This window comes from Leucopleurus acutus (assembly GCF_964270905.1).
Source record: "Leucopleurus acutus genome assembly, chromosome: 12".
Taxonomy (NCBI): Eukaryota; Metazoa; Chordata; class Mammalia; order Artiodactyla; family Delphinidae; genus Leucopleurus; species Leucopleurus acutus.
This window is the reverse complement of record NC_139154.1, coordinates 53,772,199-53,799,304: the sequence shown is the minus strand read 5'-3', so window position 1 is coordinate 53,799,304 and position 27,106 is coordinate 53,772,199. Positions and strand designations below refer to the sequence as shown.

Here is a 27,106-nt window from a genome sequence, read left to right as displayed (position 1 = left end):
TGGGGATATTTTCTGCTGAGTATGCCTATCCATAGTTTGTTTTTGAAAACTCAGATGCTCTTATTAAAAATGATTCTGAGGGATTTCCCCAGTGGTCCAGTGGTTGGGACTTCGCCTTTCAATGCAGGGGGCGCGGGATTGATCCCTGGTCAGGGAGCTGGGATCCCACATTCCTCACGGCCAAAAAGCCGAAACATGGAACAGACGCAATATTGTAACAAATTCAATAGAGACTTCGAAAATGGTCCACATCAAAAAAGTCTTAAAAAAAAAAAAAGATTCTGAAATTCAGGTTAAATAAGACAACTGTATGACTGTGGATTTGTATTAAGTAAGGCTTGGAACATTGAAAGCTATTCTTCCTATGTTATGCATCTGTATTCATTTGCTAAAGGCTGTCAAAGTACCACAGACTGGGTGGCTTAAATTTATTTTTTTTAATTCTGGAGGCTAGAAGTTCCAGATCGAGGTATTATAGAATTTTCTTCTTAGGCCTCTCTCCTTGGCTTGTAGATGGCTGTCGGCCCCTGTGCCTTCCCAGGATCTTCCTGTGTATGTCCTAATTTCATATAAGAGCACCAGTCCTATTGGATTAGGGCCCACCCCGGTGACCTTCTTCAACCTTAATTAGCTCATCTAAAAATACAGTCATAGTCTGAGGTACTGAGGGGACATGACTCAACATGAATTCCAGGGACACAATTCCACCCATAACAGTATCTAACAAATGTAATAATTAACCTGTAAAAGACTCTACATTCATAGAAGACCATTGATAGAGTGGGGTGGTCGGGAACAACTTGTGTGCACATGGTCATTGACATTACTCGGATGTAGAAATTTTCTAAAAAAATGGTGATTTATTTTGCTTTAACATACAATGGTAAATATATTGGGATCATCAAGTTTTAAAATTTGCTGGTCCTACTTTACACATTATAACACTAATGTAAGTTCATTAGTTCTTCCATTTGTAGGAAAGGGATCCAATGAACACCTACCAGCAGCTTGGCTAAAAATGGACATTAAAATCAGATACCACATTGTAAATATAAAGTACTTTTCTCCATATGTGTATAAAAGTTTTGAAACAATTAATCACTGCCTGCTCCACAGGACAATTTGGATTTTAAAAATGTTCCAGACCAGGAATAGCATAACCCTGTGTAACAATACTTATAATAGCTTAAACAATATTTTATCAAAGGCTTTTGCACTTGACATTTGAAAGAAACAGTAGCCAAGGAACTGCATAACCAAAAAATGAAAATTATATAAAATATTTCCACCACTATTTAAATGTCAGATTTAATCAAGCAATAGTAAAAAATATCAAAACAAAAAACATAATAATACAACCTTCTGTTTAAAATAATAGCACTGTTCTGCCTCTTTTCCACTGAATTTTACATATGAACAGACTATATATACTGTTTTTTTCAGAGAAATGTCCATTTGGTCTGTCACACAAGTCAGGCTCACACTGAATCCTTTCGCTTCTGCGGATATACAATTCCATGATGTTTCCATATTTCCAACATTCTGGGTCAAGTGAAATGTCTGAAGTATAATACATTTCTCTTTCTCCTTTACACAGTGCAGAGTATACAGGTTTAGGTTATGTAGCTTCACTTTTACTCCAGGTCACTGTCTTTTTCTAAATTCAAGGCGGTATTCAATGGAGTGCAGTAGTTTGGCTTGTCGGAAGGTACAAAGCCGGGCAGACACACACACTTATAGGAACCTTCGGTGTTGATACACTTGGCATTCTTGCAGAGAGACATCCGGTTGTTCAACTCATCACATTCGTTGACATCTGCAATAAGCCAAACCACGCAGGTTAGCAAGCTTCAACATTGCTCCAGGAGGAAATGCAATCTACACCCTACCTGAGGCATCCGGCCTGAACACAGCCTGGCAACATGTTCTGTGCTCTCCCCCCAGTAAATTGCAGTCTTTCCCATTATTGTCTTTCAATTACATGCAAGAGAAATACTACTTTATAGATCTTAAAAAAGGTGATTATCCAGGAGGTTCTAGAATTTCTTTCCCTGTTTTTTATTTAACACAACAGGGACCATTTTGTCAGCTTGACTTTTTATAGTCAAACCTTAAGGAAGCTGGAACAACTATCCTACTTCTAAATTCCTCTCTGCACATGCCGAAGAACTGTTAGGTTGTCAAGAGAAATAAAGAGAGCCTCTGAGCAGCCTCTCTAAAGGTTTAAGTTACTTTCTTAGATTTCTTTCCACAGGAAAGAAAGGCTCTATGCACTTGAAACACCTTTAATAACCCAGGTTACCTTTTTTTTTTAGACCCACTTCAGATTGAGACTAACAAAATTGAAGTGGGGAAACTACACGACGGAGCAAAACAGCCACAAAAATAGAGGAAAAAAATGCTACAAGTCAAGGGTCATTTAGCAAGGAGGCCAACAGGCTCAGGAACACATCCTCAATCACACGGTAAGGATAAACATATTTTTACCCTTCTCTTAAAAGTAAGAGGGAAGGCAACGTGAGAGTTATGAAAAGAACTTTCTCTAAAATGGAAGTTGTATTTTCTTTTTCATCTATATTCCCCTCTTGCTGGTGTCAGGTATTCAGGGAAAACATTTGCTGAAGAGTCAAAAGCTCAATTTAAGAGAGTCAAACTAATTACCCCAAACTTTCTGGCCTTTCCTCCATAGGTATGTACCATTTATATGAATTCTTAAGTATCAACTTTTAAAAATTTTGTGGTAAAATATATGGAACATAAAATTGACCATTTTAACCATTTTTGAATGGAGAGTCCAGTGGCATTAAGTACCTTCACATTTTTGTGTAATCGTCACCACTGTCCATCTCCAGAACTTTTCTCATCTTCCCAAACTGAAACTCTGCAAATCTTAAATGTACTAGATTGTCTGAGGTCCAGCCACAGGGCATTCAGGAAAAGAGTAATTTCCCATCAAATACATATGATTCTTACCAACACAGGTCATCTTGGCCATATCCAAGTGATACCCATCAAAGCAATCGCAGGTGTAACCTTCCTGCACCCTGACACAGCGCCCGTTTTCACAGCCGTTGAGGATGCCACATTCTTCAGCCTGCAACTCCTCAAAGCTATTTAAAAAACCTGGAAGGGAAAGGACAGGAGGCAAGTTACAAATTTTCAACCTCTTACACTGTTTTTTATGATCATTAAGGTTATGGTTCATCATACATACATATTTCCCATTCCTGAAAGATAGCATTAAAATTTAAGTGAATACATCTGTACACGATATTAAGCCAACTATTACCAATCTTGTGTAGGTTGTACAGATTAGCCCCACATCTTGAATTCTGTTGTTCTACACTAAAATCACATAAAATGATACAGCAAGTAGGGTATTTTTTTGCCCTTAATTATTAAAATTTTTTGTCTAAGATTTTAAATTTCCTGAGTTCTCAGTAGGGTAAATGTCAGAACATCTTTCAGGATAGAACCGATGGAACTCACTATGAGAGTAGACATTTGCTAAGATGCACAAGCATTGGAGGCAGTGCTCTTTCATGGGGAGTTCCCAGGAGCGGAGAAAAGCCAGGCTGGCCTTGCCATGTGAGGTCTGTTTGCTCTGGCTTTGGAATGAGCCTTACAAAAGGGCTCTTGGGGGATCAAAGGATAAAGGCAGTAAAAGGGACTCACAACATCCTGATAAACGAGAAATACATATTTCTGTTTAGAAAACCAAAATTCTTTTAACGAAACAAAGAAGCTCTTGTTTGGCTCTTTTGTTGTTTTTAGATATCTTTAAACTGATTCGGAGCTAGAGTTTAGTAGTACAAAAACAGTGTAGCCAGGCATCAAGAATATTTTCCTCTGTTTCTAGAAAGTTGTAAATCCACGGTGACCCAAACACACTGTTGATGTGGGGGTCTTATCCTCTCCCCCACCTTCTGAAGGCACCATGTATTTGCTTTTTTTTTTTTTTTATAAATTTGTTTTTGGCTGTGTTGGGTCTTCATTGCTGTGCAAGGTTTTCTGTAGTTGCAGCGAGTGTGGGCTACTCTTCGTTGCAGTGTGTGGGCTTCTCATTGCAGTGGCTTCTCTCGTTGCAGAGCACGGGCTCTAGCGCAGGCTTCAGGAGTTGTGGCTCACGGGCTCTAGAGCGCAGGCTCAGTCATTGTGGCGCACAGGCTTAGTTGCTCCACAGCATGTGGGATCTTCCTGGACCAGGGCTCGAACCTGTGTCCCCTGCGTCCCCTGCATTCGCAGGCAGATTCTTAACCACTGCACCACCAGGGAAGCCCCACGTATTAGCTTTTAAGGGGAAAAAAAAAAAAAAATCAACCTAGGGTCAGAACTCTACATCTGGCACATCTGGCCTTTGAAGTAATTCTCCAGTCGAACTGCAGGGGGCAGCAAAATACCATTTCTTATTCAGGGCTGTGAGGTCTAACAATGATTTTAAAAATTAAGTAATACATCTAAAAAGGAAAAAAAATACGACTGGGCATCAAGACTGTCAGCAGATCCTGAAGCCAGTTTGAGAATACTGACAAGAAAGTCAACCTATGGAAATATTTCAAAGTCCAGGTAACACAGCAAAGTCCATTTTAACTAGTAAAATTATGTTTATTATAGAAGTTAAAACATGAAATTAAAATTTGAAACTCCTACACACGCATTAATCAGACTCCCCAAAATACTTCTACAGGACTCTTAAAACAACAGCAGTCAGCAGAGGACAGCCCGTGCTCTAAAGTGGGCCTGCTACCTATTTTTATAAATGAAGTTTACTGGAACACAGCCTCACCTATTTGCTAGTATCTGTCTGTGGCTGCTTTCCTGATTCCAGAGCACAGTTGAGTAGCTACAAAAGAGACTATATAGCCTGCAAAGCCTGCAAAGCCTACAAATTTTACTATCTGGCCATTTAGAGAAAAAGTTGATCTCTGCTCTAGAAAATTCCAGTCTTAGTCTTAGATATACTGCTCTAACTAAAGGTGACACCAGTCATTAGCCCAACTTTCTTCAACAGAGAGGCACAAGATGATGAATAATAAAGGTGGTGTGATTCAGCCTCTCTTTTACTGTCTTACCTCATACGATTTTATGTCTTCAGTAGGGCCAGAGAGCCTTTGATCCTGGTGTAGGAAGGAGGAGCTATTTCTCTGCAACTTGTAAGAAATTTAAAGGCCGTTACATAGTCAAACCTGGGGGTCTTCGAACTGCATCTGCAACTTCCTATGTTGCTAAACAGGAAATTGACCTGATACCAACATGCTTATTTCTTAAAAGTTTTAAAGCAATGACAGCTTAAAAAAAAACTACATAAGCCAGAACATTTCACCATTAAAATTCCTGGCATCTGAACTATAATGCATTAGAGGCTGCACACACAAGCCATGGGATTGTGTCAGAGTTACATGTAGATTTACCCTGGTATTTTGGATTTATGGGGCAGGTATTTTCAATTTATGGGGCAGGCAAACTGTACTTTCTTGCAGCTTTAATATTTCTTCTCCCTTTTTTTTTTTAAAGTAAATGTTTACTGACCTATAAATATATTCACAGAAGTGTAGAAATCATAAGTGCACAGGCTTATAGCTGTCAATGTATTTAAGCACATTTCTTGAAGTAGTGCATGATTATTTGTGGTTGATTAAACGAAAACCTAAGGCAGGGGTCCCCAGCCCCTGGGCTACAGACCGGTACTGGTCCACGGCCTGTTAGGAACTGGGCCGCACAGCAGGAGGTGAGCAGTGGGCAAGTGAGTGGCGCTTCATCTGCCGCTCCCCATTGCTCGCATTACTGCCTGAGCTCCACCTCCTGTTAGCATTATGGTGAGTTGTATAATTATTTCATTACATATTACAATGTAATAATAAAGTGCACAATGAATGTAATGAGCTTGAATCATCCTGCAACCACGCCCCCCCCCCCCCCCCCATCTGTGGAAAAATTGTCTTCCACAAAACCGGTCCCTGGTGCCAAAAAGGTTGGGGACCACTGATCTAAGGTGTTAGGATAGTGGTTACCCTGAGGGGGTGGGAGGGTGGCTGGGAAAAGGGAACCAGGGGTCCTTCTGGATGCTGGCAATGCTCTAGATCCACTCAGGTCTAGAAGACCCAACCCAGCTGATTTAATAGAATGCTGTTTTCACGTAAATTTTAAAGCAGTTTTAATTTGGCTGAAGGATCAATATACTGCATACTTTAAAAAACAAAAGGAGGGAAGGGAAAGAAGGAAAACACTCTTTGGCTCAGAACTGAAGTAGCTCCAGAGGCAGCCACAAAGCTTGTGTTGCTCCTCAGGACCCAGGTCACAGCTAGTTTGCTTTGTGCACAGGTGAAAGGTCCCAAAGAAAGAAGAGCATTGCTGTATTTTATAATTTCAGCAGTGTCCCCAAAGTCCTAACCCCAACTACCTGGTCTGCAGGGATTCTGTCTTGAAAGTCTGCAGCAGCTTCACTTGCTGCAATGAGGCCCCCTATGTAGGATGTGGAACAGGCACCTGGACGCCACTGCTCTCGTCCCATTCTTGAAGGCAGACAACCCATTATCTACTGATATTTCAATTTGTACCATCCCATTTTTCAGACTTCACATAATTAGTCTGTATGTGAAAGCTCTGGTCTCTCCCACAGACATATTTAGCTCGTGTGGCTTCATTATCTGGGACACTCTGGTTGTACATTTAGGCATTTACTTTCTAAATGGGAACAGGATTCACACATACACACTCCACCTCCCACTTGATAAGTCTGCTCACAAATCCAGGAAAAGCATCACCCATCCTTTCTTACTTAATAAACCCCCTCACAAGTGAATTCTAAAGATTAATCTCTGACCAGGAGAGCAATCGTTTTATCTCCCATTCTAAGAGAATGGACTTGAGGACATGGGGAGGGGGAAGGGTAAACTGGGATGAAATGAGAGAGAGGCATTGACATATATACACTACCAAATGTAAGTAGATAGCTAGTGGGAAGCAGCTGCATAGCACAGGGTGATCAGCTCAGTGCTATGTGACCACCTAGAGAGGTGGGATAGGGAGGGTGGGAGGGAGACCAAGAGGGAAGGGGATATTGGGATATATATGTATATGTATAGCTGATTCGCTTCGTTATACAGCAGAAACTAACACAACAACATTGTAAAGCAACTACAATACAGATGTTAAAAAACAATCAACTCAGTACAGTTAATATTTACCATTTCCCTGTATGAAAAAAGACTGCAATGTAATAACCAAGCTATCAAGAAAACTGACCCTTAAACTAGGCCACCACTTCATGGGTAAAAAAATGATTTTGTCATGGAAGTTATAACAAATAAGATTTTCTTTAAAGAAAATAAACGTCCCAAGGCAATCTACAGATTCAATGCAATCCCTATCAAATTACCAATGGCATTTTTTGCAGAACTAGAACAAAAAAATCTTAAAATTTGTATGGAGACACAAAAGACCCCGAATAGCCAAAGCAGTCTTGAGGGAAAAAAGCAGAGCTGGAGGAATCAGAGTCCCTGACTTCGGACTATACTACAAAGCTACAGTAATCAGGACAATATGGTACTGGCTCAAAAACAGAAATATAGATTAATGGAACAAGATAGAAAGCCCAGAGATAAACCCACACACCTATGGTCAGCTAATCTATGACAAAGGAGGCAAGGATATACAAGACAGTCTCTTCAATAAGTGGTGCTGGGAAAACTGGACAGCTACATGTAAAAGAATGAAATTAGAACATTCCCTAACACCATACACAAAAATAAACTCAAAATGGATTCGAGACCTAAATGTAAGACCAGATGCTATAAAACTCTTAGAGGAAAACATAGGAAGAACACTCTTTGACATAAATCACAGCAAGATCCTTTTTGATCCACCTCCTAGAGCAATGGAAATAAAAACAAAAATAAACAAATGGGACCTAATGAAACTTCAAAGCTTTTACACAGCAAAGGAAACCATAAGACGAAAAGACAGCCCTCAGAATGGGAGAAAATATTTGCAAACGAAGCAATGGACAAAGGATTAATCTCCAAAATATATAAACAGCTCATGCAGCTCAGTATTAAAAAAACAAACAACCCAATCCAAAAACGGGCAGAAGAGCTAAATAGACATTTCTCCAAAGACACACAGATGGCCAAGAAGCACATGAAAAGCTGCTCAACATCACTAATTGAGAAATGCAAATCAAAACTACAATGAGGTATCACCTCACACCAGTTAGAATGGACATCATCAGAAAATCTACAAACAACAAATGCTAGAGAGGGTGTGGAAAAGGAAACCCTCTTGCACTGTTGGTGGGAATGTAAATTGATACAGCCACTATGGAGAACAGTATGGAGGGTCCGTAAAAAGCTAAAAATAGAATTCCCATATGATCCAGCAATCCCACTACTGGACATATACCCAGAGAAAACCATAATTCAAAAAGACACAGGCACCCCAATGTTCACTAGCACTATTTACAATAGCCAGGTCATGGAAGCAACCTAAATGCCCATCGACAGACAAATGGATAAAGAAGATGTGGTACATATATACAATGGAATATTACTCAGCTATAAAAAGGAACGAAATTGGGTCATTTGTTGAGACGTGGATGGATCTAGAGACTGTCATACAGAGTGAAGTAAGTCAGAAAGAGAAAAATATCATATATTAACGCATATATTTGGAACCTAGAAAAATGGTACAGATGAACTGGTTTGCAGGGCAGAAATAGAGACACAGATGTAGAGAACAAATGCATGGACACCAAGGGGGGAAAGCGGTGGGGGGGGGGGCGGGTTGGGGTGGTGGTGTGATGCATGGGAGATTGGGATTGACATGTATACCCTGATGTGTGTAAAATTGATGACTAATAAGAACCTGCTGTATAAAAAAATAAATAGGGCTTCCCTGGTGGCACAGTGGGTGGGAATCTGCCTGCCAATGCAGGGGACACGGGTTCGATCCCTGGCCCAGGGAAGATTCCCACATGCCGCGGAGCAACTCAGCCCATGTGCCACAACTACTGAGCCTGCGCTCTAGAGCCTGTGCTCTGCAGCAGGAGAGGCCACGAGAATGAGAAGCCCGCGCACCACTCGCTGCAACTGGAGAAAGCCTGTGCACAGAACAAAGACCCAATACAGCCAAAAATAAAAACAAATAAATTTATAAAAATAAATAAATAAAAATTCAAAAAATAAAGAAAGAAAAGAAAATAAACGTAATAGCATTCCCACCAGTGAGACTCATAATCTGATCCGGTGGTTCTCAAACTTGAGTGTACGTAGGGCTTACTCAGAGGGCTGGTAAAGCCGATTGGTGGGTCTCACCCCAGTATCTGATTCAGCAGGCCTACAGCATAGCTCGCAAATTTGCATTTCTTACAAGTTCTCAGGGACTACATTTTGAGAACCACTGACTAAACTTCAGAACCACAATTTAGTTCCAAAGTAACTAAAAAGGTTGCTTACGGTCCTGAATGAAGTAGGGATCAGCTTCGGGAGCGTACTGTTCACTGAAGTCGACCAAGGCATCCTGTCCATATGGCTGCCGGCGTCCCGTGACGGGGATGTTACACAGCTGGGCATAGTCATCTAAGAAGGAAATGACAATGAACGTGACACACCATCGCTGTTTGCTCGCACCTGGATGCACCCAGTCACCGCGTGCCCCATCTCCCACACACACCCCTGATCCTGAAACATCTCAGTATTCCTTATGGGTGCTCTATTCATCCACATACAATTCATGCTGTACAGCATAATTAAGATTCTGAATAGCAGACCCAACACGGTAGCTGAACAGTTGGTAGAATGTATCCCAGGCGAGTAAAGGACTGAAAACATGAGCCATCGGAGAGTGCTGCAAACCTTTTGGAAGAATGGCTTTATCTGAACCCATCAGGTGTTTTCATCAAAACATTTAAAGCGTATAAAGTAGTCATTCATACAGAGACACACTTTTCCACTCAATAGAGAAAAAAATGCATCTCTGGTGATCCAAAAATGAGACACAACCAAATGAAGATGCAACTAAGTACCATTTGAATTTAGTCCCTACTATTATACTTCTCTACTCAAGACCTGGTCCCTTATGAATAACATTATAGCAGTGATGATGATGATCTCATCATGACAGTAATAGTGACGTAATGGTACTAGTAACATTAGCTAAGAGTTGTATGATGTTTGCTCTGTGCCAGATACTGTTTTAAGCACTTAATACACATTAATTCAGTAAAATATTTACACCACCCTATGAAAAGCCACTATTATCTCCATTTTACCAATGGGAAGTAGAAGCATGGAGTGGCTAAACGACAACTGGTATGAGGCAGCACCATACTTGAACTCAATCATGCAGCTGAAGGGTGTACACTTAACATTCTTCCTCTCCTACATCTACCTTAGCTCCTTTGTAATTCTTGTCTTTGCCTCTTCTGCACCTTAGCTAAATTCATCTGCAGTTACCACTTCTTGAGGCCACATTCCCATTCCCGTGGCCATCTGACTTGACTCCCCCTTTAGTCCTCCTCACAGGACCCACCTATAGCACATGGGATCTTGGTTCTCCACACGTTCGGGGATGATTGTGCTTTCAGTGCATTTCACGGCCTCGGGCTCTTACCCTTACTTTGGAGCAGAGTTATTTAGAAGGTCTAGAGAGGAAAGCTTTAGAAGAGATATCTTCATTCTCTGAATGCACATTTTATAGAAAATATACTGCCTGAGGATTCATCTAGCAGTTGGTGAAAATTCTGGGGCTACCTAGACTTCAACATCTCTGCCGGAACTGAGAGCTGCAGGTCAGCCGGCCCCAGGACTGGCTGGACACTCAGGGCAGCCACACCAGGCAGCAGCCACACTTGCCTGGACCACAGATTGAAGGAGTTTTCCTCTATTTTAGTTCCTTCTGTAACAAAACTAAAGAAAAGCACTGAGGCAAGCGTGTGAACTCTCAAGGCTTTCTTCCATCACCTTCCTCTTAAAGGAGTCAAAGGCGTGTGTGAGGTATGTGTGTGTCTGCGCATGCATGCACATGCACACACCCGCACATTCTCCCCTAAAGTGCAAAACGGGAGCGTAAAAGCAGAAAAGACCCTGAACCCCTAGACAGGGTAGGATCATGGTTGCCCCTTCCTAAAATTCTTCTTGTGGGAAGCATTCCAGGAATGGCACACACCCCCATCCCAGACATCGCCGAGCACTTCCTCACGAAACCACTTCATGAGAAATATTAATTTCATTAAGGAAATAGCTAAACCTGGAAAAAGACCGTTGACTCACAAAAATAAAGCTTCAAACAAAGAGAACACAAATGGTTGTCAGTTCTGCTTCAGGTTTGCAAGAGAAGAATTAAGGATTTCCCTGCAAAGGCAAGATCGCAGTAATGTTTACAAGTTTCACACACTGAGGTCATTTTCTCTCATGACTTTTTTTTTTTTTTTTTTTTTTTTTTGCGGTACGCGGGCCTCTCACTGCTGTGGCCTCTCCCGCTGCGGAGCACAGGCTCCGGACGCGCAGGCTCAGCGGCCATGCCTCACGGGCCCAGCCGCTCCGCGGCACGTGGGATCTTCCCGGACCAGGGCACGAACCCGCGTCCCCTGCATCGGCAGGCGGACTCTCAACCACTGCGCCACCAGGGAGGCCCTCTCATGACTTTTTATATATATATTTGTTGTACATCTGAAAGGGAGACAACATTTTGTATCCAGGCAACAGTTGTGATCAAGAGTGGATATTAAAAAAAATTAATTCATGCTCTTATTTTGCAAACCTAAGTCCAGAGGTGGCTGAGCAGCATACGCTCCTCTTCAGCATCTCGCTCTCAAGTCCCGGGCCCATGGCTTTTCCCCAGACCATGCCTCTTCCACCAAGAAATGACCTGGTCTCCACCCTCCAAGCTCTCACCGTCTAACATCACAGAAGGAAGGGATCAAATGGGAGAGGAGTGGAGGAGGAATGGACTTCTGTTCCTGTGTGATGTTTAGGAACAGCTTCCTAGAAAAGGAACACTTGACCTGAAACTAAGTAGATGAGAAGGGTTTACTTAATAGAAGATATTTGGGATTCTAAAAAGAGTTTACCCAAAGGCATCACAAAAGCAAACTGTAAGCTGTGTTTGGGGACTACCAAGTAGTTCCTAAGAAAGGCTTTGGACGTGACCCAGGCCGTAAAGGGAAGCAGAGGAGAGTAATGGGCAGGGGACCCTCTGCGGTTTGCTGCATCTTCCTTCCCCTCCCTTCATCCCTGGACATGCATTTTTCTTAAGCTTCTAGAGCTTACTGTCCTTTGCTGCTTCACTTTATCTAACACGTTACCAATCCAAACTTCAAGATTTTTGGTCAGTTATCAAAACATCATTTCTATATTAAATGTACTACTCTCTTTTGTATTTGAAGATGTGCTACAGTCCCATCAACACCAAGACATGCATTTTGAGTTATTTTTCTGGGAGCATGATGGGTCTATCCTAATCCATCCATGCTGCCTCTCCCATTGCACACATCTGCTCTCATTCTTGGCCAGGGTCAAGTGTGAAATGAGCACGGGATAATGAAAAGAACATGGGCTTCGGAGGCAGAAGCCGGGGCTCAAGTCCTGACTGTACCACTTACTTTCCAGCCTAGCAACTGTGGGCAAGCCTCAGTTTTCACATCTGTCACATGGGGATAATTCCTGTTTGCCTCTCTGTTACTGGTGTATTAAAAAATGAGATGATGTTATGGAACTGTTCATAAATTCTGAAGCACCAAGAAAATGGAGGTTACAATTTTTTTTAAGGTAAAATCACTCATGTCCCTGCTGAACACCTGGCAATAAATGAGGATTTGCAAAGACGGTATCAGAATGATTGCCATAACATAGTGTTAGCAAAACTTTAAACGTAGTCGTCAATGGGCAAAGACCTGTACAATAAATTAAGAGCAATGAAAGCACAGTCTCCAGATGTTTTTAGATATTGTTTCAAGATCTGAAATTTTTAAATAGATGGAGGAAAACTCCAACTCAGTAAGCAGAGAAAGATGTCTTCATCTCAAAAATTATTGACTGCCTGGGCAAATTTAATCACTTGATCAGACAGTGATAAGGTATCCGCAACAACACATTATAACACTAGATCAACAAAACTCAAAATACAGGGGGAAAAACTGATGTGCAGCAGTTGTTAGTATATGCTCGACCCCTTTAGAAATGCCTTGAGTAGCCAGTAGGTTTCTCATCACCTTTTAAGGCAACAACTGGAATATCGTGGAGTTTTCTAGTGAATCCTGGGTAAGGCGTCTCCTCCAGGATCTGGGCACGTGCACCTTTCTAACATGTGCTGGATCTCTGAGCCACCCCAGAGCTCACTGAGCTTGGCGGCGCTTGGCCTTGGTTATCCCTAGGGCTGGGTCACGGCTATAGTCCAGCTGGGGAGGCAGTGAGTTGTGGTTGGCTGAGGCTGTGGAGCTGGGAATAGCAGATCCCTGAACTGTTGCCACAGCTCCCGATGGCGGCCCATGAGAATCTCTTGGCTGCCACTTCATCCAGCTCAACACGTCGAGATGAACACATTTTTTGTCCCTAGAGTTTTTTTCCTTCTGCAAGACACTCCTTACTTAAGCAAGTTGACAACAGTTAAGCACCTAGTTGTCTGGGGCTTGGTGCAAAGGAAGAGCTCTGCTTAGCAGGGCTTGTACTTTGTGAGGCAAATGCCATTTCTGGGACACAGTGTGTCCGTCCAGGATCTAGCCAAATATGAATGTGACATGAATAGGAAGTAGAAATATTCACACCTCAAAGTCCCCCCACTCGTTGCACTCCTCACCTCTGCAGGCACAAATGCTAAGCTCTTGATCAAAGCTATGAAAGACACACGTGGGATGGTGTGGGCTGCCATCACTTACGTGGTCTAAACAAGATCCAGGCCATGGATCACGCTCAGTTCCCTGGCATGGCAGATTCACATGACAGATGGTACTGCTTTGATTTTAATACTAAATTGAAAAAAAAGTTTAAAAATTGCCCCCCTGGAGCCAAGAGGTCTGGGGCTCCCGCTGTCAGCAGCAATGGGAAGCACATTATCATATCCTGGCAGGAAATCTCCTTCCTTATGACAGACACATCTGTAGGGCTGGTCTGGACAGTCACACACCACAATGCCAATCAGGCATGTGAGGAAACTGGGAGGTGAAGTCTGACTGAGGCAGATTAAATTCAGCTGCTTTTAGAAATGATGAAGAGGCTGCATTTTGTTCTCCACACATCAGGGATGAAAACCTAGTGCTCTAAAGTTTGAAGTGCATGATTTTCAAAAAAAGGAGAAGGACCAATTCATATGCATAAGGAAAAATGGGTCCTATTTTACTGAAACTTCTAGATCAGGTGTTTTTCCTACAGGCCTCCACATGTACTATTAATTGATGATGGTGTTTGGAAAACATACACACCAGGAAACGGAGGAAGGAGACAGGGAGAATGGAACGAATATTTACCTGAGCGCATGCTGAGCCAGTAGTATAATTGGCACTTTTCTTTGAAATTAGCAAAAGCTATGGAATTAGAAAAATGTTGACCTTTTACAGAACATACCATCCAGTACTGATGACAGAAGAAGGAACGTAAGAGAGAGGATTCTGCTGATGCCACACCCTGCGGAACTGGACACGTGTTTAGGTGTCTGTCTGCTTATGCTTATTCTCAGAGAGTACACTCTTATCCACAGTGCCTGGTGAGCAGGTAGTAAACCTGCTTTCCTGATGTTAAAACTTGCTGAGTTGTGAGAGAAAATTAGGTATCCGAAAAAGCAGCAGTCCCCAACCTTTGTGGCACCAGGGACAGGTTTCGTGGAAGACAATTTTTCCACGGACCGGGGGGAGGTTCAGGTGGTGATGCGAGCGATGGAGAGCGGCAGATGAAGCTTCGCTCGCTCATCCGCCGCTCGCCTCCTGCTGTGCGGCCCGGTACCAGTCCGTGGCCTGGGGGTTGGGGACCCCTGCTAAAAAGAGAAGCTAAAAAGAAGAGTCAAAAGCCCGGGGTTCTAGTCCTACTGCTTCCTATTCTTCGGACTAGATACCTTCCTCTGAGCTGTGTCTGTTGAACAGGATTATGGTACTGTGCCTTAGCAGCATTAAAGGCAGTGCATTACTCCATTCAGTGATTGACTCACTCATCCAACCAGAGGCTGAGAATATTACAGGCAGTGTGGAGTTTGGGAGAGAGAGAGAGGAAGGATAAAATGACAGTACACTGACATGTGCAATGGTGCTTGAAGAAGAGGTAATGCCTAGAGTCAGCCAGGAAGAGCTGGGGAAGCCTTCACTTTGGAGATGAGCATCTACAGGAAGGGGGTCAGCCAGGTGAAGCAGAGGAGGGAAGGTAACTCAGAGTCATAGGCATATATAATAGATCAGAAAGTCTTAGGGAAATGAAAGGACCCCATAAACGCTGCCTACTACCGATCCCTGCTAAAGAACAATCGAAAAAAGGAAAGTTAGCGAACATGCACTATTAAGCTCCTGTGTGCTAGGCGCTGTGTACCTTTGCACACACTTTTCCCTTTAAATCTCAGAATCCTATGAAATAACTGTAATTAGCTCCTTTTGTTTCCGATAAGGAAGCTAAGGTTTATAGCATAACTGTCCTAGCTTAGTTGAAGGATCGACTCTGTTGGTCTATCTGCAAAACCATGCTCTTTCAATTCCACAGCTGCCCTTCTGAAACCCTTAGAAGAAAATTATTAAATATATATTCCCTAGACTGTAAGTATCAGGTAAGTACTTAGTTCAGCAATAAGCATTTCTGACTAAAATTCCAGGGAGAGTAATAACCGTGAATGCTGGTGAGCTCAGCCCCACCAGGGTCAGCTTTATCCTTAGCAGGATTTATATTTATTGAATTTGCTCAATTTATTAGGTGGAAGAGATCAAATTGCTTAATGTTCAATTAAATTGTACTTGTCGAGGAGAGGGAAGTAATGAAGTCTAGTCTCGGCAGGGTTTACATTCTGTGGGATGCCTGTAAATGTTAATGCTCTAAGGAAACTCACAGGCTGTAGACCAATCAAGTTCCCTCACCCCCAACCTTCACCTAAATGCTGCCCCTTCCAAGTGCAGTCACTCCCAGCATTTTCCATCACACTGCTGTTTACGTGGCCAGACTATAACTGGAGAGAGAGATTTGTTGGGTGTGAATGCCAAAACAATGGAGGTTCCATTTAGAAATCCATTTCTAAAACCTGGATTCAAAATTTATAGACTTGTAACAGCATTAAATTATGCCACACATAAAAACCTTAAAATAATGATTGATAACATGAATTTCTCAGGAAGGACTGCACGAAAGGTTTCCCCTATTTCTAAGTAAACAGCGCTTTAGAAATAAAACATTAAGTCTTGCATTCAGCCAATCTCAGAGGAAATTAGGAATGAAGTAACTTCTAATATTCGATAAGAGACAAGACTGGACAATGCAATGAACAGGCAAATACGAGGAAAGTTCAACATGTGAATTTTCTAAGCTGACCTACTTCATATTTTTCCAACTGGAAGGACAGATAAACTGTTTCATTTCCTGCTTTCCTACTCATTAAGTACTACTCTGAAGTGACAATCTGAGAAGTCAACAATTAGGTAAACTAAATATTATATGGAAGGAATACATTTTGTTTTTTCTATTATGTTTTTTGCATTAATCAAGTAAGAATTATTTTAAAATTTGAGCTACACATGTGCTTAAGATTAAAGAGGATGTTGTACAACATGCGGAATATACTAAATGCCACTGAATTGTTCACTATAAAATGCTTAACTTTGTCATGTGAATTTAACCCCAATTAAAAAACAAGTCAAGAGAAACAAAAAAATGTATTCTTTAAAGTCTGGTATTCATCTAACCTTTCTACTTTTAATTGGTAAGATGAGAAAACAAGACTAGTTGATCTCTAAGGTCCTTTCTAGCTTACATATTCTACAATTCTAAGCAGACATTTTTACTATTAGGCTGCAAAATACTGGGAAGACAATCTGTCACTGAAACTTGTGGGCTATAATATGAGATAATCACCACCAGATGGCGCTATTGTCTTCAGGTGATGCTCACACGGGTGTTTCCAGACGACTGACAATCATGGAATTGAATGCACTGTAAGTAATCATGGACAGTCCAACCTCATTCATTTTCCTGCTGAGGAAACGGAGGTCCAGAGAAATTTAATGATATTTCAAAGGTCAGGTCAGGGTAAATTTTCAAAATATTGTTTCCTTTTAATAAAACTAAATTATTAAAATCTAAGGGTAAAAAATAATTGTATCTTAAGTTTTGAAGCTGTTCAAAACTCTCTTGATGAATATTCAGAAGTATAGACCTCAAGGTTATGAAATAGAGATGTACTACTGGATCGTCATTTGAAAAGCAAGTTCTAGGTAATTAATGCAATATTAAAGTACTGCTAAACATAATTAATAGATTATTCATAAATATGTATCCCATTTAATTATAGGAAATAAGCTAAAGCTGCAAAGCAAAACTGAACTGTTTTAAGATCTGTAACTCTGTTTTATGGTTTGCTCATATATTGCTATTTATCTTAATCTGAAGTAACTCCCTTCTTACCTTCCCCTCCGGATCTATTCAGAATCAGATACAGTCCTAGTAACTCTTCCCTCTGGCAGTGATTTATTTGGCTACCTTGGTAGGCACTGAAAGATTATGATGTGAATGGTAACTTCTAGGGCTGAACAGTGCACAACCAACACAACTGTTCGTAACAGCTCTGCTTGCCACTGAGACTTGAAGCTCAGAAGGAAGCATAAAAGGCGGCCTTGTTGTGCCTGGAAGCCTTCCAATGAGCTAATCTTTTGTAATTTGCTTCTTAAGACACTGGCTACTGATGCTGAGCAAAATAATTATCATCCTAGTTTCTGCTCCTTGCAGATTTATGCCAACATGCTTCCTAAGCACTTCCTAGATGCTTTCCTCACAGTCGTAAGAGGTACAATCTGTCTGCTGCATGAAGGGAGAGGAGATAAAATTTCCCTCACCCTTCCTCTGCCAGGCATGCCTGCTCTAGCCATGAGGTCAGCATATAAAAGCCATGGGCAGCCAGTGGCTCTTCTCCAGCCATAGTTGTCTTACAAAGTCAATTAGGAAAAGGTCAAAATAAATACAACATTATTTGATTTCAAAACCTCAAACACAGAACAGGGCTTTAAGCAATTACATACAGTGATATTTTTCATAGTCCCACTCAGCACAGTTCATTTTCTTAGAGTACATTTCAACTATCAATGAAGAGAAAAAAATCCTATCAGCAAAATTTCTTTAAAATACATGAAAGTAAAATTTCCACTAAAAAGAGAATCAACAACAAAAAGGCATTTCTAGAAAATCGAATGCCTATTCATAATGTCTGATTTCAAGGTAGAAAGTTTAAACTGCTCAAAATTTGACTGCTTGTTAGTGAAAAATAAAAGTGCTGCTTTTTGTGATCTGATGGTTCATTTTATGTGCATATCTTAATTTCTCTACTTTGGCTTTACATTAGAAAGATTCTAATAGATAGGTATGATTATAATAATAATGCAAGTTGTTCTCCAGTCAGAATATTTTCAATAACAGAGCATGGCCAAATACCTTCTTAGCACTTCAGTGTAGTATAGCTATTAAGGAAATAAGCCTTGAATAAAATTGATACCCCAACCCCAAAGAGCCAAAGCAATCTTGAGAAAGAAAAACAGAGCTGGAGGAATCAGGCTCCCTGACTTCAGACTATACTACAAAGCTACAGTAATCAAGACAGTATGGTACTGGCACAAAAACAGAAAGATAGATCAATGGAACAGGATAGAAAGCCCAGAGATAAACCCACGCACATATGGTCACGTTATCTTTGATAAAGGAGGCAGGAATCTACAGTGGAGGAGGACAGCCTCTTCAATAAGCGGTGCTGGGAAAACTGGACAGGTACATGTAAAAGTATGAGATTAGATCACTCCCTAACACCATACACAAAAATAAGCTCAAAATGGATTAAAGACCTAAATGTAAGGCCAGACACTATCAAACTCTTAGAGGAAAACATAGGCAGAACACTCTATGACATTCATCACAGCAAGATCCTTTTTGACCCACCTCCTAGAGAAATGGAAATAAAAACAAAAATAAACAAATGGGACCTAATGAAACTTCAAAGCTCTTGCGTAGCAAAGGAAACCATAAACAAGATGAAAAGACAACCCTCAGAATGGGAGAAAATATTTGCAAATGAAGCAACTGACAAAGGATTAATCTCCAAAATTTATAAGCAGCTCATGCAGCTCAATAATAAAAAAACAAACAACCCAATCCAAAAATGGGCAGAAGACCTAAACAGACATTTCTCCAAAGAAGATATACAGACTGCCAACAAACACGTGAAAGAATGCTCAACATCATTAATTATTAGAGAAATGCAAATCACAACTATAATGAGATATCATCTCCCACCAGTCAGAATGGCCATCATCAAAAAATCTAGAAACAATAAATGCTGGAGAGGGTGTGGAGAAAAGGGAACCCCTCTTGCACTGCTGGTGGGAATGTAAATTGATACAGCCACTGTGGAAAACAGTATGGAGGTTCCTTAAAAAACTAAAAATAGAACTACCATATGAGCCAGCAATCCCACTACTGGGCATATACCCTGAGAAAACCACAATTCACAAAGAGTCATGTACCAAAGTGTTCATTGCAGCTCTATTTACAATAGCCCGGAGATGGAAACAACCTAAGTGTCCATTGACAGATGAATGGATAAAGAAGATGTGGCCCATATATACAATGGAATATTACTCAGCCATAAAAAGAAACGAAATTGAGCTACTTGTAATGAGGTGGATAGACCCAGAGTCTGTCATACAGAGTGAAGTAAGTCAGAAAGAGAAAGACAAATACCGTATGCTAACACATATATATGGAATTTAAGAAAAAAAATGTCATGAAGAACCTAGGGGTAAGACAGGAGTAAAGACACAGACCTACTAGAGAATGGACTTGAGGATATGGGGAGGGGGAAGGGTGAGCTGTGACAAAGCGAGAGAGTGGCATGGACATATATACACTACCAAACGTAAGGTAGATAGCTAGTGGGAAGCAGCCGCATAGCACCGGGAGATCAGCTCTGTGCTTTGTGACCGCCTGGAGGGGTGGGATAGGGAGGGTGGGAGGGAGGGAGACGCAAGAGGGAAGAGATATGGGAACATATGTGTATGTATAACTGATTCACTTTGTTATAAAGCAGAAACTAACACACCATTGTAAAGCAATTATACTCCAATAAAGATGTAATAAAAAAACTTATTTCCAACAGCAACAAAAATAAAAATAAAATTGATACCCCAAAGTCCAAATCGTACACAAACTAAAATTTCAGAAGTGTTCTTATCACCAACTCTCCATCTTTCAAATTCCCCTCACATTTAGCTGTTCTATAATAGTTGTTGAGGCCACTGAGACAGCTTCAACCAGCGTGCTGGTCCTTCCCAGCTGGCATCCCAAACCCTCGCTGACTCACACCAACTCCAGGGAATTGGGTTTGGGAACTGCAGCCCGGTTCCAGGACACTCCTCCCAAGTTCTGTCACCAACAGTTTAGCAGGAAATGGAGTAAGTTTTCCCCTTTATGAGAGTTTTTTAAATTTTCCTTTTTAGCTTTCCTTACCCTGAGACAAATCATGTTTCCGAATATGACTGCAATATGATCATAACCTGAACATGGCTTACTTGCCCATTGCTTTCTCTTCCTTTAAAGCACCTGCCCCAAACAATGTTGTTTTAAGAATCCACATTTGGCTTCATTTCTAGTGTTCTTCCTCTCATGCAGTCCCTCTTTTTGTGCCTGGCCTTTGTATCATTCATTCCTGTTTATTCACTCCCTTCCACAAGTCCAATATCTCTTTTCCTGGTTTTCCCTGACCTGCCATAAAAGCCCTGTCCAGCCGGGGGTCCTGATTGAGTGTTCAGGGTCCCACCTCCTCCCTGCCCTTTTCCAGTGTATATCTGGGGAAGGAGAAGAACGACATTTCACTCCCAACTGAAAATAAAGACCTTTGCTTAAGTGTGTGTTTGTACAGGATGGTAGTGGGAGCTGGAGAAGCTCTACAAAATGCAAATATTTTCTTTAACTGGTTCTCAACCTTTTTTTCCAATCCCAGTTGTGATGGCTAATATCATGTGTCAACTAGGTTAGGCCACGGAGTGCCCAGATGAAGTTGGTCAAACATTATTTTGGGTGTTTCTGGATGGGGTTAACATTTACATTGGTGGATCTGAGTAAATCAAATTACCCTCCATAATGTGAGTGGGCCTCCTTCAATGGGTTGATGGCTTGATTAGAACAGAAAGACTGGCCCTCCTATGAGAAAGAGAATTCCACTGCCCACTGCCCAACTGCCTTTGGACTTCAGACGTCATCTACAAAACTGGCTCTTTCTGGCTGACGGCTTTTGACCTGGAACCTCGGCTTTCTTTGGGCCTCCACAACATCAGGCCACCCTAGAGATTTTGCATTTACCAGCTTCTATAATCACATGAGCCAGTTCCTTAAAATGAATCAGTGACTCAATCAATCAATCAATCAATCAATCTTTCTCTCTTTCTCTCTCTCCTATTGGTTGTGTTTTTCTGGAGAACCCTGAATATTGCCCCAAACCTTCTTTACTGGGTCAGGGGAAGTTTGTCATTTGTGTGGTAGAGAATTTCAATAAGGTGAGCACATACCTTTAGCAGAAGGTACCTGATTCTTGAAGGGAGTTATGTGTAGTTAGAGAAAAGCTTTTATTAATTTTATCTGCCCTATTATTCCCTTGAGAGTCACTGCAATGGAAGGTATTGCTTATAAAAACAGTACACATTAGGAACACGTGGGGTCCCCTGTTAACATGGAAACAATAGAATGTGCTCTGCGTGTCACACATGGCTACTTAGACTCACACTGTGCGTATACCCATCCCATGTCCTGGTCTTAATTCTCTAATAACTGACAATCACAGTCATGAATTTTTCTACCCAGTAACCTTAGCTGGCCTAAGATGATAATTCTGCTACACTGATAATGACATACATTAAGTTTAGAATATTAACACTTTACTGTGAAAGTTTCAGAGTAAGGGTTTTTTTGTTGTTGTTATTTAATATGTCTATAATGTTTAAGAGAACCATATACTAGATAATCTGATGGGCCTTGTGATTTCAATTTGAAATATCTAGGATTTTATATTACATGAGAATTCACAGAACTCTATTAGGTCAGTAAGTATTTAGATTCATTAGGGAATTCAATTTGTTGCATTTTAAGTTTGATTTATTAGATTGATAAGAGCTGCTTAAATACCTAAGAAGAAAATGCTTATTAGGATTGGAGGCTGCCCTTTCAGGTATATAAAATGCATGAGATAAAATCAAATGCATAAAATTCATAAATCAGAGGCCAAAGTGTTAGAGACTTAATTAACAGAGTTTTGATATAGAAATAACTCTCAAGGAAAGTTTAATCTGTTCCTTGAGCTATATAAACATTAATCACAAAATAAAACTTGATCTTATTTTATATAAAAATATGGGACTTATAAACAGAAGGACAAAATGTTTACGTTGAACTTAAATTCTTAGGTAAGTCCAGGTTTTAACATTGATAAATTGGATACACTGAATGTTCATTTAAAACCCAACCCTGAATGGTCTTTTCCAGGCACAAGGCCTCTCTCAGACATTATATAATAACTCACACTGGTAGCCTGGGAGCCTCGAGCGGCACAGAAGCAGCAGGTTCCCTCAGCGGCTGCAGAGATTATCTGGCTCTGCGTTAGTCCCCAAACTCTCACCTGCCCCTCATCATCTTTGACTCTTGCTTACTTTCAAAGAGACTTCTAGCACTGTATAGTGAGGTAACAGTGGGGAATAATCATTAGCTCAACTCATATCCTGGAACAAGATTTGATCTATGATCATCGCTAACACCTACGAAGCATTTACTGTATGCCAAGCATCTAACATGTGTTAGCACATTTTTAACCCTCAAACAGTCCTTAGGAAGATGTCGCTACTACCATTTTACAAGTGAGGAAACTAACGTAATGATCACATTTAATACCAAGGCTCTATGTGCATAATTCACCACTAAATTTTATTTTGCAATAAGCCTTTTATAGTGAGAAAAGTACTTTCACCCTTTTCGGGAAAATAAGGGGTAGCCTTCTAAATAAATACAAAGAATCTTTTCAATAAGAAACAATATAAATTGCGTACTTGTCCTTCCGTATGGTATCCAATTCAGTCTAGTTCCACGGATACCAAGAATTCTGTCCCAAAGAACCGGACCACTTACCTCTGAGAGTATTCTCTCTGCATATACAGTGTACACATATGGTGGCCACTCAAATTAGGAGGCCTTTTATAGCTTTCCAGTTTGGTTTACATTCTCCACTATAGCTTATTAATAGCTGCACCTGCTTTGATCATAATAATCAGGATCTATGATCCCAATGATAAATGCTTTCATACTTACAGAGTATTAATTACCATAACCTCAAAAGAGTTCTCAACTTCGCATATAGGAAACTGAAGCAACTCGCCCAGTGCAATTGACAGAAGCAATGCCAAAAGCAGAACGAGATCCCTGGACTGCCCACACCAAAGGCGGTGACCACTCACTGTGCCTCACATGTAGGATGTTCCAGAGTTATTATTAACATTCTTTGGAAACATAGTTCTTGGAAAAGCCTTTAAACTGTGACTGCTGAAAGGCCTTTTGCAACCACTGCCCAGTTACAATATTTTTTCAAGTTTAGTCCATGAGTCAAATCCCTGTCTTCCTTCACACCTCCAAGGGTATTATGAAATTTCTTACACTCAGATCTTTGGGAACAGGTAAGAGCCATGCACAGACAGGAAAGAAATCACTAGCTTAACCGTTCAAAGACAGATTCCAGATTCTTTCACTCTTGCAAAACCATATGAAAAGACGGGGTAGATAAGTTACTAGGAAGTATTAAAAAATAGTGTGTCACAGGAGATGATGAATTTATTACATAAGGATGTTATCTGTACATTTGAACGAGCAACGTTGAGGAATGAACTTCTAATTTAGCGGTACAACATAATTTTATATCATGTCAGTTCTACAGAATTTTACATTTCCTGTAAATACAGACTGTACGTCTGCTCCAAAATTTATTGCCTAGATGTTGCCTTGTAGGTGGTTCAAGTAAAAAATGAAATGAAGGAATACGTAGATAATTTAACTGAAACTGAAGACAGGCAAACTATAAGTAATTTAGACTGCATTTCAGACACGGTTCTTACTAACTGTACCTTGCATATAATAGTTTACTAAATATGTTGTTATTTGACTTTTTAAAAAATAAGAATTAGACATAAATCTATATTATGATCTATAGGATTCTTTACTGACAGAATTGATTTCAAATTTTTCTTACGCTGTAATGATTATATTTTTCTTCCTGGCACTCAAGTACAAGGATAATCTCTATTCCCACAACCAGAGTTTTCTTATCAAATCTATCTATGTATCTATATTTTTGAATTGCTCTCTGAGCAAAACTGAGAGGACCGATGCCTCCACATTTTGATTGACAGCAGCGTTTCAGAAAAAATTTTAAGCATTTGCCAATTTCTTTTGTGGCACTTCCGTTTCCTTGGAGATTTTTTTTTTTAACCCCACTGTGACCTTTCTATGCCTGACCTGCACCTAGTACTTCAGAGGTTAAAACACCTGTGGTGCAGTACACTCTATCAACCAAGAGGTGGCAATCTCTCAACACACTAAGTCTCCCCTCAAAATTTCTTCTACGTTTTAGATCAAGACTTTATCAATTCTTTATGTTCAGTTTGTTCACAATAAGTCTAATTATTTTAATAATGTACTTAACAGAAGTCTAATTATTTTAACAAGATAACCACAGACACTGGGATCCCTGGGTACTTTAGATTCCAGTGTTCAAATGTGTTTACTTTTCTTTCATTTGCAGGTCAATAGGTTTTTATTTCCATGAGACAATAGCACCCTACATATCTTGTAACCCATAGGTACATTTTTCCAGAAAATTTTGAGTTTATACTTTTAAGAGTAGCAATAAATAAAAACATTAAAAGTTCATTTTATCTATGTGCTAGGCATCACCAACAGTTTAATTCACTGAGGATTACTGACTTGCTTTAATCCATTAATTCATCATGTATGTATTGTTATCTATTATGGCCACCGCGTGCTGGACTCTGATACAGAGTCTAAGTTGGCTAAGCTTACTGACTGGCTCTAAGGCTGTAGAGTTTCTCTCTAAGCACACAACGCATGAGGAAATTGAAAAAAAATCTCATCTTTAACTTTTCACTTTGTTACTTTTATATTCTAAGTGATACTATTTATCTAAGATGTGCTTTGAGACCTTGGGGAGATAGGGACTGGGGTAACACTAAAGTGGTTGATAGCACGGATGCCTAGATTTGAATCTGCCACTTCCTGGTATCTGACCACGGATGGTAATCTTGTGTGTCTCAGTTCCTCTCCCCCCAAAAGGAGGTAATTATATGCTTACCTCATAGGATGGCTTGGAGAATTAAATATCTTAATTGATGGTAAGCCTCTTGAACGGTGCCTGGTATTGTGTTATACACATGTCAGCTACCATCATTTTTTTACTCAGGTGGAGACCCAGAAAAACCAAGCTACATAAAACTCGTATTCAATAAACTCCAGATTTGAGGGTTCATGACTTCCTTCTAGCACGGCACTGAAAATTTCCAGAAAGATCAAACAATGACCACCCTTTCTCATTCAAAATATGGACACAGTGGTTTGTCTTTCCTGACTTGGTTTTTCGAATAGCTTTTTCTCTCAGAGGCTGGCCATGATATCGTGATAAAGAACCCAAATTTGATGGTCCTCCCAAAGCAGTTCAGCCACTCCCCCCAAACCAAGGGAAAAAAAAATTTTTTTAAGAACAGGCAGGATTAGAGGGTATTGAGAGGGGCAGGAGAAGAAGAGGATGCTGGGGCAGGAATAAGAGAAACTCCAGGGCTTCCCTGGTGGCGCAGTGGTTGAGAGTCCGCCTGCCGATGCAGGGGACACGGGTTCGTGCCCCGCTCGGGGAAGATCCCACATGCCACAGGGCGGCTGGGCCCGTGAGCCATGGCCACTGAGCCTGCGCGTCCGGAGCCTGTGCTCTGCAACGGGAGAGGCCACAGCAGTGAGAGGCCCACGTACCACACACACACACACACACACACACACACACACACACACACACACCCCAAAAAAAAAAAAAAAAAAAAAAGAGAAACTCCAGAGGCTGAGGAGGGGGAGGATGTCAGGACACGACCACTTCAGCAAACTCACTGCCGGGCCGCCCTCAACCATCTGAAACCTCCTAATGCCTGGTGTCTGGCCTCCCAGACTTTAGCTGAGGATTAAAATGGGAGCCCCAAGCAGCTCCAGAAATGTACTGAATGGTACAACTAGGCAATTCTTCTCATGTAAAGTTACCCTGACACAATCCATCAGCCTCCACTCACTCACCCTGCATGTGGTACCAGTCTGCACCTGGTACCAATCTGCAAGTTGCCATCTAACTTCAGAGAACACTATTTCAGGAGCCACTCCTACCTCCTCCAACTACCAGTATTCTCAGATGCAGTTGCTGCCTTAGTGAGAATTAGTGCCCATAACCTATTGGACCAGAAGTGTGAAAGCCTGTTTGGGAGCCAAAGCTTTACTTTACACTGCACTTTAATGCTCAAAGCTGATGACAAGCACTGCGATTTATTACTTAAATTCCTCCAGCACTGTTTCCATCAGTAACTAATTGTTCCCCAAAGCAGTGCTGCATTCCTAGGGAAACTGGAAGGTTCAGTGACTGACAGGCTGGAATTCATCCAGTGCTTTTATTAACAAATAGACAATATGGTCCTTTCTCAACTATCGTGTATTCCTGGAGAGCAACATTTAAAAGGCTCAATGGCAGAATGAGCAAATCAGTTTTAAAGTTCACACATTCTCTGCTTCCTCTAAAAATTAATAACGGCATTAAAGTCGGTTTTAACAAAATCCGGCTGAATGCTGCTACGTGTCTCTAGAACCTTGCTAGTGTG

General features: G+C 40.9%; 1 protein-coding gene across 5 annotated transcripts in view; it reads right to left on the bottom strand.

The window, feature by feature from the left end:
• Nucleotides 1-860: 860 nt before the first annotated feature.
• Nucleotides 861-27,106, bottom strand: part of LTBP1 (latent transforming growth factor beta binding protein 1) — a 427,411-nt gene continuing 401,165 nt past the window's right edge. For all 5 annotated transcript variants that reach the window (XM_082852057.1, XM_082852058.1, XM_082852059.1 and 2 more), the window contains 3 exons: nt 9,453-9,575; nt 2,974-3,123; nt 861-1,816 (listed from right to left, as the gene is read on the bottom strand). In XM_082852057.1, the coding sequence (XP_082708183.1) occupies nt 1,635-1,816; nt 2,974-3,123; nt 9,453-9,575 (455 nt within the window). In that variant the 3' untranslated portion in view covers nt 861-1,634. The remainder of the gene's footprint in view (nt 1,817-2,973; nt 3,124-9,452; nt 9,576-27,106) is intronic.